Below are 12,718 nucleotides of genomic sequence, written 5' to 3'. Positions count from 1 at the left end.
TTTGCACGTATTTTTATCCAAGTGTTTTTTCTTATTGTTTTACAGGTGGGCCTCGTGGAACGATGTTACACGTTTCATGGCTGTCAGTACCTGTTACAATTTTGTGCCTCGTTAGTAACGCAGATGCCTGCATCTGGTTACCGCTTTAATGATAATCGGGATGGCACCACTTCCATGTATCATGGAACAACTGGCAAACTCCTCGTTACCTTCAGGAATGAGAACAGGGTGAGTACAGTTTAATCCTTTTATGAAGACTGTTGACCAGACCACACACTAGAAGGTGAAGGGACGACGACGTTTCGGTCCGTCCTGGACTATTCTTAAGGCAATCAAGTCTCAATCGACTTGAGAATGGTCCAGGACGGACTGAAACGTCATCGTCCCTTCACCTTCTAGTGGGTGGTCTGGTCAACATTCTTCAGCCACGTTATTGTGACTCATCGCCGTCTCTTATGAAGTTTATTGAATATTCGTTTTTGTTCCTGTTTTCGTTGGGGGTTATTTTACTTTTATTTTCCCGTCCGTTACGTGTTGGGTCTGACCTGATGAGGGACGTACAAGGGTGAGCACAAATCGTGTTTTTGAATACTGTCTTGTGCGAGCTGGAAACTTCAACTAGCATTGTTGGGAATCAATTTCTAGCAGTTCGTATCGTATTAATTGATAATGAAATACTTTACATAATTGAGGTTTTATTACATTGTAAAATATTTTACATGTGAGGTTTATGTATACAGTACCAGTATAATAAAATACTCGTAAGGTTTTGGTATATAATTAATAAAATATTCTACATACTCGTGAGATTTTCGTATACATATATGTACTGGAATAATGTTTTCGTACTTGTTAGGTTTTGTTAAATTTGTCTTCGATTTCTTATATTTGTTACAGTATGAAAGGATACCCCCTTTATCCTCATCCTTATTTAGGTTTTAAACTCGTCGTTGATGTTACTTGTAACTTGTAATGTGATTTTTAACATTTTTAATACTGAATCCGGGAAAAAAATTAATTTAAATTATTATAGATAACTCGATCACTATAAACTTACTTAATGTCGCTACTGGCGATGGTCTTGCATGTAGAAATTATGTAATCTGTGATGGTGCCTTGTTGTTTGTGAACTGTCAAGTGCCTTAAAAGTAATATATACTTTAATTGGAATTGCTGGAACAGAGAGTTTCCAAGTGGGCGCGTAAAGAAATAGTCGGCGTTCATCTCTCGAGGCTTTCTGTCCGGTGTCGGGGGAAAGTTTACGAGCAAGTTGGTACTCTTCACACTCTCCGGGCATATGGTGAGCTGTATCATCTTAAGTGTTGTTAGGGGTTATGTTTCTCTTTATTATAACTTTCAGGACTTTTCCCCGTCTTGTAGACCATTGAAAAGAAGCTTCTGTAGAGATTAATAGGTGGGGCAGGTTCTGTAGAGTAGACCTCTTTCATTGATGGGGGGGGGGATAGAATGGCAAATTCACCTTCCTTTTTAATGATGTCTTCCACATGACTGTTAAAAGTAGCTTTCGTCGGGACAAAAACCTACCGCACTCTAGTGAGTTCCTCGTCAAGCTACTTCTAACAGAAGCAGGGTGTCGGAGCACTGTGTACATACGGAGCTGGTCGACCGAGCGGACAGCACACTGGACTTCTGATCCTGTGGTCCCGGGTGCCGGCGAGAAACAATGGGCAGAGTTTCTTTCACCCTATGCCCCTGTTACCTAGCAGTAAAATAAGTACCTGGGTGTTAGTCAGCTGTCACGGGCGGCTTCCTGGGGGTGGAGGCCTGGTAGAGGACCGGGCCGCGGGGACACTAAAGCCCTGAAATCATCTCAAGATAACCTCAAGATAGGTGTGAACAACACTTTGGAGTCATTGCAGTCACTCCCAGCACTGGCACATTCGACTGGTGCTCGTTAGTGTAGAGTGCTGTCTGGAAGACGCCGTTTGGGTTCTGAGGCAGCCGTCCAGGACAGACGCCTTGCCGTCACCCTGCAACTCTCAAGTGAAACTAAACACGGGATTTCACTCAAATGCTTCCTTAAGTAGCAGCAAACATTCCATGTCAGGTACTTGCAAGATTCTGTCAACATACAGTACACACAGGGTGTAAAGTCCAGGTCAACAAGGACGGACAGAGGGAGGGGGGGGGAGGGAGAGAGAGGAGGGGGGAGGGAAAGAGAGGAGGAGGGAGGGAAAGAGAGGAGGAGAGAGGGAAAGAGAGGAGGAGAGAGGGAGAGAGAGGAGGAGAGAGGGAGAGAGAGGAGGAGAGAGAGGAGGAGAGAGGGAGAGAGAGGAGGAGAGAGGGAGAGAGAGGAGGAGAGGGAGAGAGAGAGGAGGAGAGAGAGAGGAGGAGAGGGAGAGAGAGGAGGAGAGAGAGGAGGAGAGAGAGGAGGAGAGAGGAGGAGAGAGGAGGAGAGAGAGGAGGAGAGAGAGGAGGAGAGAGAGGGAGAGAGAGAGAGAGAGGGAGAGAGAGGTGGAGAGAGGTGGAGAGAGGAGAGAGAGGAGGAGAGAGGGAGAGAGGAGGAGAGAGGAGAGGGGGAGAGAGAGAGGGGGATAGAGGGAGGGGGTGAGAGAGGGAGAGGAGGGGGGGTGAGAGAGGGAGAGAGAGAGAGGGGGGGGGGGCCATAATATTTCGCCCTAGTCCAGCTGGTGGTCCAAGTACAGCAGGTGGTTATGTTGAGTGAGGCCAACATGTCTGTGTCCTGGGTCACCAGTCTCCCTATTATCCTCTCAGAACTGAAACTTGTACATGAATCTCTTCCTATCAAGGCCATTCCGTCATTAGCTGCGTCACGGGTCTCGCCAGCGTAAGGCAGTCAGTCGCCAGGTTCCGCGTGTGATTGTAAGGTCACTGGACTCCTCACAATCCCCCCCCCCCCCCCCCCACCACCACCATCTCCAGCAGCATCCCTTCTTGAGAAGGTTTTGGCGCCGCTAGCTGCTTCATGCCAGTAATGAGAGGGATTCACCTGTGGTGGTAACGTCACGTTACGTCACAGGTCTCCTCCTCCTCTCTCATCTCTCCCCCCCCCCCCCCGCTCCCACTCCTCCCCCCCCCCCCCGCACCCTCTGTAGGCTGAGGAGCCTTGTGGGGGGCCTGATAGATAAGTGGACAGCGCTCAGGTCTCGTAATCCTAGGGTTCGATCCCCGGTTATGGCAGAAACAAAATGGGCAGTTTCTTTTACCCTGATGCTCCTGTTGCCTAGCAGTAAATAGGTACCTGGGAGTTGGACAGCTGTTTCGGACTGCTTCCTGGGGGGAAGGGGGGGGGGGAAATAGTAACAGTTGATTTTTTTTTTTTTTTTTTTGCAGAGATATTCCTGCGTGGGCCCTAAGCCTCTGGCTGGCCCACTAAGTGTTGCTTGTTTCTGTTTTACTTGGGCGGAGTATGAGTATTTATGACTCGTATGGTCGCTTCAGGAAGATTTTGTCCCACGTGTTTAACAACTTCTCTGTAGAATCCAAGTTGAAATCTTAATGGGTTTGTAACTGTGCACTGTGTTAGATAATGTTCCAGTGGTGTGTCGGGCATTTCTCCACAGTGTTGACATTTCCTCTCATCTTCCGAAACCTATAAGCCTATTTCCCATGCACATGAATATCTAAGCCTGATGCAATGTAAGTGCACTTCTGTTGCTCTATTGCTGCCTTTCATCAAACTAAGTGGTTCGTAGTTGGTTGAATTCTTGTACCAACCCGCAGATCCTGATGTTGCAACTGCTGTGTTGTGGTCACTGTACATCTTTTGCATTGTTCTGTTTAGAATTACTTTCTTAATCTGTGATAGACTCTGTGGTATGTAAATGTCTACATTTCTTCTTAGTTGCAAGTTTTGCAGCTTCGTCTGCAGTGTCATTTCCTATTATTCCCACATGACTTGGCACCCAGTTGATTAGTACTCGTCGGCCTTGTCGTTTGAGTGTTTGAACAGTTGATTGATTGACAGTTGAGAGGCGGGCCGAAAGAGTAGGGATCAACCCCCGCAAGCAGAACTAGGTGAATACAACTGACCAATCCTGGAGTATGCAGCTCCAGCCTGGAGTCCATACCTAGTTAAACACAAGGCAAAGTTAGAGTAGATTCAGTGGTATGCCACCAGGCTCGTCCCGGAACTGAGTTATGAGCTACAAGGAAAGGCTTGAACCTCACGTCCCTGGAAAACAGAAGAGTAAGGGGAGACATGATAACCAGCTACAAAATGCTCAGAGGAATTCACAAGGTGGACAAAGACAAACTCATTACCACGGGTGGGACACGAACAAGGGGACACAGGTGGAAACTTAGTAGCCAGATGAGCCAAGAGACATAAGAAAGAACTTTTTCAGTGTCAGAGTAGTTAATAAATGGAATGCATTAGGAAGTGATGTGGGGGAGGCTGACTCCATACACAGTTTCATATGTAGATATGATAAGAGCCCAGTAGGCTCAGGAATCTGTACACCAGGTTGACGGTTGAGAGTCGGGACCAAAGAGCCAGAGCTCAACCCCCTTCAAGCACAACTCGGTGAATACACACCCTCTCTCTCCCCCCCACACACCCTCTGCCACCCACACACCCTCCCCCCCCACAATTCGTGGGAGGTTTTGCCAAATGTTGCGTCATTTAGTTGCCACACGTGAGCCTCTCCCTCGCCCGTATCGCCACATATCCGCCGCATCATGTACCACAGGAACCATCTTTGTTTACTACGCCAGTCCTAATTCTTCCCTCGTGCCCGTCCTGTAATTGCCTTGTTTTTAAATGAAGCGACGCCTGCTATATTAGCGTGTTTGTCATCGTTGGTTAGAACAAGGACCAGGCGCTAGATTCACGAAGCAGTTACGGGAGTACTGTACTTACGAACCTGTACGTCTTTCCTCACTCTTTGACGGCTTTGGTTACATATATTAGACAGTTTACAAGCATGAAAACTTGCCAATCAAGTGTTGTTATTGTTATAAACAGCCTCCTGGTGCTTCGGAGCTCATTCACTGTTTAATAATTGTCAACAAAGTCGCCCAAGATTGAGAAAAGATGTACAGGTTCGTAAGTGCTTCGTGAATGTGGCCCCCCTCCCTACGGTGTTCTCAATATAAGGAGTATTTGCAAGGTGTCATGGATTTATATGACAGCTTATGTGAAGGGTGTGGTGGCTGTGGGGAGTACACACCAAGGTAGTATAGGGCGTCGCGTGTACAGAGCAGCTTTTGTTAGGCCAACTAGGGGGCGTAATAGTGTGAAACATGTATGTGACAGGGTGAGCGCTTAATTGAAAACTGGAAACACCGTCAGGAGGGATTGGCAGTAGGGTGGTGGTGGCTCTCGGGGTGAGAGGTGGTTGGCACTGTAGGGGGTGTGTGATAGTTGGTCCTATAGTGGTGTATGTGGTGGTTGGCACTGTTTAGGGCAGGGCTTGGTTACATGCAAGCGTGGTAAGGAGAAGTACTGGACTGAACCAGCAATAGTTTAATAACTTGGGATGCTGGTTACGGGCTATTCATGCCCGTGCCAGCTTTTGAGCGGCCTAGCCGATTGATCATCAATCGGGATGCTGGCCAACACCATGGCTCCCATCCCCAACCCGTTCTCGCAAATTTAATAAGTCAATATTGACTTATTAAATATGTGCATAGGTGACATACTTAACATAATAGATACCCTTAAAAAGATTCATAGAAAACACCGACCTTACCTAACCTACTTAGTATGTTAAGATAAGCATCTTATTGCTTCGTAATTACAATTATTACCTAACCTATAATAGGTATAGGTTAAGTAATAATTGTAATTACGAAGCAATAAGATGCTTATCTTAAGATACTAACAAGGTTAGGTAAGGTCGGTGTTTTCTATGAATCTTTTTAAGGGTATCTATTATGTTTAGTATATCACCTATGCACGTAGTTAATAAGTCAATATTGACTTTACGAATTTGCGAGAACGGGTTGCCATCCCCGGGGTTGTATGATGCTCACCCAGGTTTACCTGTGTCTACGGGTTCCAGGGTTCGACTCGCGGGGTGGGTAAACATATTTAATAGTGAGGGGACTGAGGTATAACGGTTAAGTACCCAGCGTGAGGTAGGTATTCAACCCGTTCTCGCACTTACAGTCAATATTGACTTATTAAATAAGTGCATATGTGACATACTATTTTTTGTGAATATTTTAGTTTACCTTGAAAAGCTTCATAGAAAACACCGACCTCACCTAACCTTCTTAGTATGTTAAGATAAGCATCTTATTGCTTTCTAATTACAATTATTACTTAACCTATACCTATAATTGGTTAAGTAATAATTGTAATTACGAAGCAATAAGATGCTTATCTTAACATACTTAGAAGGTTAGGTAAGGCCGGTGTTTTCTATGAAGCTTTTCAAGGTAAACTAAAATATTCACAATAAATTAGTATGTCACATATGCACGTATTTAATAAGTCAATATTGACTATACGAAAGTGCGAGAACGGGTTGAGGTATTACCTGCCAGCTGACTGTAGTGGTGTGTACTCCAGAATTCGTGCCAACTGTGACGTCACGCCCCATATAATAGGGCTTAAAGATGCCTTTCAAAACACGTAGCTCAAATTTCCCGTTCGCTTTCATTACTCGCCTAGTTGTGCTTGCGGGGGTTGAGCTCTGGCTCTTTGGTCCCGCCTCTCGACTTTGTCAACTGGTGTACACATTTCTGAGCCTATTGGACTCATTTATACCACGGAAGGAGAGTTTTTGTTTGGAAAGGTTTGACACAGCTTTAGCTTAAGATGTCCAAAGGGTTTGGAAAGGATAAGGGGGAGGTAGAGGGATGGGGAGGTGAAATTCTGGAAGAGGATGTGGGTGTAGGGAGGGAGGGAGGGAGGGAGAGGGAGGTGGTGAGAGGGAGGGAGAGGGAGGTGGTTTGAAAATATGGTGGCCTGTCCACCACCATTGGCTGGCGTTATGCGTGTGTCATTTGTTTGTGCGTTTATTTTGTGTTGGGTTGTGAGAACATGTACTCGCCTATTTGTGCTTGCAGAATCGAACATTGACTCTTGGATGCCGCCTTTCCAGCCATCGGTTGTTTACAGCAATGACTCCTGTCCCACATGTGTTTACTAGTTATGTTTTTGCGGGGGTTGAGCTTTGCTCTTTCGGCCCGCCTCTCAACTGTCAATCAACTGTTTACTAATTTTTTTTTTCTCCCACACACACACACCAGGAAGCAGCCCGTGACAGCTGACTAACTCCCAGGTACCTATTTACTGCTAGGTAACAGGGGCATTCAGGGTGAAAGAAACTTTGCCCATTTGTTTCTGCCTCGTGCGGGAAGCGAACCCGCGCCACAGAATTACGAATCCTGCGCGCTATCCACCAGGCTACGAGGCCCCTAACACACACACACGTGTGTGTGTGTCGGTGTCCTAGGTGATGCAAGGTTTAACTTTCACATTTGATCGTCCTCCTCACAAGGAATCGAGTGATTTAATACTTCTGAAACGATAATTAGTTTAGTTTAGGGTGGTGAGGGGGGGCTACGTCCCCGACCCCAGGGCCTGGTGAGGGGGGGCTACGTCCCCTACCCCAGGGCCTGGTGAGGGGGGCTACGTCCCCTACCCCAGGGCCTGGTGAGGGGGGCTACGTCCCCTACCCCAGGGCCTGGTGAGGGGGGGCTACGTCCCCGACCCCAGGGCCTGGTGAGGGGGGCTACGTCCCCGACCCCAGGGCCTGGTGAGGGGGGCTACATCCCCGACCCCAGGGCCTGGTGAGGGGGGGCTACGTCCCCCTGGTGGTCGGCGACGGAGACTGTTATAAGAATAGGAAGTAAAGTGGCAGTAAGAGAATACCCAGGAAGACTGGACGTCCCTGTGGGGGGAGTTACTGGGTACGTCCCTGTGGGGGGGGGTTACTGGGTACGTTTCTGTGGGGGGGGGGTTACTGGGTACGTCCCTGTGGGGGGGGGGTTACTGGGTACGTCCCTGTGTGGGGGGGGTTACTGGGTACGTCCCGGTGGGGGGGGTTACTGGTACGTCCCTGTGGGGGGGTTACAGGGTACGTCCCTGTGGGGGGGGGGTTACAGGGTACGTCCCTGTGGGGGGGGTTACAGGGTACGTCCCTGTGGGGGGGGGGTACAGGGTACGTCCCTGTGGGGGGGGTTACTGGGAACGTCCTAGTGGGGGGGGGTTACTGGGAACGTCCTTGTGGGGGGGGGGGGGGTTACAGGGTACGTCCCTGTGGGGGTGGGGGTTACAGGGTACGTCCCTGTGGGGGTGGGGGTTACTGGGTACGTCCCTGTGGGGGGGGGGTTACTGGGAACGTCCCTGTGGGGGGGGGGTTACTGGGTACGTCATTGTGGGGGGGAGGGTTACTGGGTACGTCCCTGTGGGGGGAGGGGTTACTGGGTACGTCCCTGTGGGGGGGGGGGAGTTAAAGGGTACGTCCCTGTGGGGGGGGGTTACTGGGTACGTCATTGTGGGGGAGAGGGTTACTGGGTACGTCCCTGTGGGGGGAGGGGTTACTGGGTACGTCCCTGTGGGGGGAGGGGTTACTGGGTACGTCCCTGTGGGGGGAGGGGTTACTGGGTACGTCCCTGTGGGGGGAGGGGTTACTGGGGTACGTCCCTGTGGGGGGAGGGGTTACTGGGTACGTCCCTGTGGGGGGAGGGGTTACTGGGGTACGTCCCTGTGGGGGGAGGGGTTACTGGGTACGTCCCTGTGGGGGGAGGGGTTACTGGGTACGTCCCTGTGGGGGGAGGGGTTACTGGGTACGTCCCTGTGGGGGGAGGGGTTACTGGGTACGTCTCTGTGGGGGGGGAGTTACAGGGTACGTCCCTGTGGGGGGGGAGTTACAGGGTACGTCCCTGTGGGGGGAGGGGTTACTGGGTACGTCCCTGTGGGGGAGGGGTTACTGGGTACGTCCCTGTGGGGGGTGGGGTTACTGGGTACGTCCCTGTGGGGGGAGGGGTTACTGGGTACGTCCCTGTGTTGGGGGAGGGGTTACTGGGTACGTCCCTGTGGGGGGGGGGTTACTGGGTACGTCCCTGTGGGGGGGGGTTACTGGGTACGTCCCTGTGTTGGGGGAGGGGTTACTGGGTACGTCCCTGTGTTGGGGGAGGGGTTACTGGGTACGTCCCTGTGTTGGGGGAGGGGTTACTGGGTACGTCCCTGTGTTGGGGGAGGGCTTACTGGGTACGTCCCTGTGTTGGGGGAGGGGTTACTGGGTACGTCCCTGTGGGGGGGGGAGGGGTTACTGGGTACGTCCCTGTGTTGGGGGAGGGGTTACTGGGTACGTCCCTGTGGGGGGGAGGGGTTACTGGGTACGTCCCTGTGGGGGGGAGGGGTTACTGGGTACGTCCCTGTGGGGGGAGGGGTTACTGGGTACGTCCCTGTGTTGGGGGAGGGGTTACTGGGTACGTCCCTGTGGGGGGGAGGGGTTACTGGGTACGTCCCTGTGTTGGGGGAGGGGTTACTGGGTACGTCCCTGTGGGGGGGGGGTTACTGGGTACGTCCCTGTGTTGGGGGAGGGGTTACTGGGTACGTCCCTGTGTTGGGGGAGGGGTTACTGGGTACGTCCCTGTGTTGGGGGAGGGGTTACTGGGTACGTCCCTGTGTTGGGGGAGGGGTTACTGGGTACGTCCCTGTGGGGGGGGGAAGGGGTTACTGGGTACGTCCCTGTGTTGGGGGAGGGGTTACTGGGTACGTCCCTGTGGGGGGGAGGGGTTACTGGGTACGTCCCTGTGGGGGGGGAGGGGTTACTGGGTACGTCCCTGTGGGGGGAGGGGTTACTGGGTACGTCCCTGTGTTGGGGGAGGGGTTACTGGGTACGTCCCTGTGGGGGGGGGTTACTGGGTACGTCCCTGTGTTGGGGGAGGGGTTACTGGGTACGTCCCTGTGTTGGGGGAGGGGTTACTGGGTACGTCCCTGTGTTGGGGGAGGGGTTACTGGGTACGTCCCTGTGTTGGGGGAGGGGTTACTGGGTACGTCCCTGTGTTGGGGGAGGGGTTACTGGGTACGTCCCTGTGGGGGGGAGGGGTTACTGGGTACGTCCCTGTGGGGGGGAGGGGTTACTGGGTACGTCCCTGTGGGGGGAGGGGTTACTGGGTACGTCCCTGTGGGGGGAGGGGTTACTGGGTACGTCCCTGTGGGGGGGAGGGGTTACTGGGTACGTCCCTGTGTTGGGGGAGGGGTTACTGGGTACGTCCCTGTGTTGGGGGAGGGGTTACTGGGTACGTCCCTGTGGGGGGGAGGGGTTACTGGGTACGTCCCTGTGGGGGGGAGGGGTTACTGGGTACGTCCCTGTGGGGGGAGGGGTTACTGGGTACGTCCCTGTGTTGGGGGAGGGGTTACTGGGTACGTCCCTGTGTTGGGGGAGGGGTTACTGGGTACGTCCCTGTGGGGGGGAGGGGTTACTGGGTACGTCCCTGTGGGGGGAGGGGTTACTGGGTACGTCCCTGTGTTGGGGGAGGGGTTACTGGGTACGTCCCTGTGTTGGGGGAGGGGTTACTGGGTACGTCCCTGTGTTGGGGGAGGGGTTACTGGGTACGTCCCTGTGGGGGGGGGGAGGGGTTACTGGGTACGTCCCTGTGTTGGGGGAGGGGTTACTGGGTACGTCCCTGTGTTGGGGGAGGGGTTACTGGGTACGTCCCTGTGTTGGGGGAGGGGTTACTGGGTACGTCCCTGTGGGGGGGAGGGGTTACTGGGTACGTCCCTGTGGGGGGGAGGGGTTACTGGGTACGTCCCTGTGTTGGGGGAGGGGTTACTGGGTACGTCCCTGTGGGGGGGAGGGGTTACTGGGTACGTCCCTGTGGGGGGGGAGGGGTTACTGGGTACGTCCCTGTGTTGGGGGAGGGGTTACTGGGTACGTCCCTGTGTTGGGGGAGGGGTTACTGGGTACGTCCCTGTGTTGGGGGAGGGGTTACTGGGTACGTCCCTGTGTTGGGGGAGGGGTTACTGGGTACGTCCCTGTGTTGGGGGAGGGGTTACTGGGTACGTCCCTGTGGGGGGGGAGGGGTTACTGGGTACGTCCCTGTGGGGGGGGGAGGGGTTACTGGGTACGTCCCTGTGTTGGGGGAGGGGTTACTGGGTACGTCCCTGTGTTGGGGGAGGGGTTACTGGGTACGTCCCTGTGTTGGGGGAGGGGTTACTGGGTACGTCCCTGTGTTGGGGGAGGGGTTACTGGGTACGTCCCTGTGTTGGGGGAGGGGTTACTGGGTACGTCCCTGTGGGGGGGAGGGGTTACTGGGTACGTCCCTGTGGGGGGGAGGGGTTACTGGGTACGTCCCTGTGGGGGGGAGGGGTTACTGGGTACGTCCCTGTGGGGGGAGGGGTTACTGGGTACGTCCCTGTGGGGGGAGGGGTTACTGGGTACGTCCCTGTGGGGGAAGGGGTTACTGGGTACGTCCCTGTGGGAGGGGGGTGTCAGAGGGTACGTCCCTGTGGGAGGGGGGTGTCAGAGGGTACGTCCCTGTGGGAGGGGGGTGTCAGAGGGTATAAGACCTAACTAGTCAACCTTCACATTTTGTTTCTCATTATTTACATTGTGCCTTCCTCTGTGTTTCTCCTTTGCTTCTGTTGTTGTCGTTACGCCTCAGATAACCGATTTTCATCTGTTTGTCCTGTAATGTTAAGTAGCAAATGATGTTGCGGGCAGTTCTGTGAAGAGGAGCGGCCATACTGCGTCGCTTTGAACGTGTTGATCAGCATCTGTGATCTGATTGGTGGGTTCTGCTGCTGCGTCGTGGCGGCAGTCTTTCCCATTGGCTAATTGTTTCCTCTTTGTTGTTGTTTTAGATTTAGCTACTGAGAGGGAAGTGTGTGCGTGTGTGGCGGTGACACGTGTAGCTCTAGTGGGCCTGTAAACACCTTAGACCACACCAAAAGGCGCCTGACAGCTGCTGGGTGGACGGCACTGGGGATTCGTTGTCCTGAGGTTCCGGGTTCGATCCCCGGTGGAGGCGGTGACAAATGGGCAAAATGTTGCTTTCACCTTGATGTGCCCCCTGTTACCTAGCAGTAAATAGGTACCTGGGCGTTAGACAACTGCTACGGGCTGCTTCCTGGGGGTGGAGGCCTGGTCGAGGACCGGGCCGCGGGGACACTAAAGCCCCGAAATCATCTCAAGATAACACCTCTTTGCGGTATGCGGAAGGTGTTTGATAGTGGCAGATGCCGCGGCAGATGTTCCTTCCATCCCAAGGGTTGATATTAATTGTGGGTTTGGTTACGAGTTGAGGATTGGTGGGGAACCAGTTGCCGGGTAGCATAATATAGCTCCCTTGATTGTTTCAAGCGGAGGTTACACACACACACATATACGAACGAATTTGGGGTTGTGTAAATAACTGCACACATGTGACAGGTGTTTAAACAGCTGCCAAGTGTGTCTTGTGGTCTTCTTGTGTAGATGATCTGTTGTGTGGCTATGACAGGCCCTCATCACACATGACAGGCCCTTATGACACATAAGCTGTCACACATGTGTCATAAGAGTAACAAGTAACGCTAAACTGCCAGTTTACTCCAATTCCTTCTTCTCGAGAATCACTAGAGATGATAATACAAATTACTTTTTTTCCGTTTTACAATTGTTCACAAAATATTTTTCGTGTTGCGTCAATGTGGGAAGAGATAGTGTGTTTGAGAGCCTTGGCGTGCTGTGGGATGGGAGTCGATTGATTGATTGATGAAGATTAAGCCACCCAAAAGGTGGCACGGGCATGTATAGCCCGTAAGTGGTGGCCCTTTTGAGCCATTACCAGT

At 52.4% G+C, this 12,718-nt stretch overlaps 1 protein-coding gene across 1 annotated transcript in view; it reads left to right on the top strand.

The window, feature by feature from the left end:
• Positions 1-12,718, top strand: part of LOC123758286 (ovaries absent) — a 57,722-nt gene that overhangs the window by 15,134 nt on the left and 29,870 nt on the right. Inside the window, exon 4 of the mRNA XM_045742478.2 lies at positions 46-228. Coding sequence (XP_045598434.2) covers positions 46-228 — 183 coding nt within the window. The remainder of the gene's footprint in view (positions 1-45; positions 229-12,718) is intronic.

The sequence above is a fragment of the Procambarus clarkii genome, chromosome 11 (assembly GCF_040958095.1).
Source record: "Procambarus clarkii isolate CNS0578487 chromosome 11, FALCON_Pclarkii_2.0, whole genome shotgun sequence".
Lineage (NCBI taxonomy): Eukaryota > Metazoa > Arthropoda > Malacostraca > Decapoda > Cambaridae > Procambarus > Procambarus clarkii.
The sequence above is the reverse complement of the archived record's forward strand: the minus strand, read 5'-3'. Positions and strand labels throughout refer to the sequence as shown.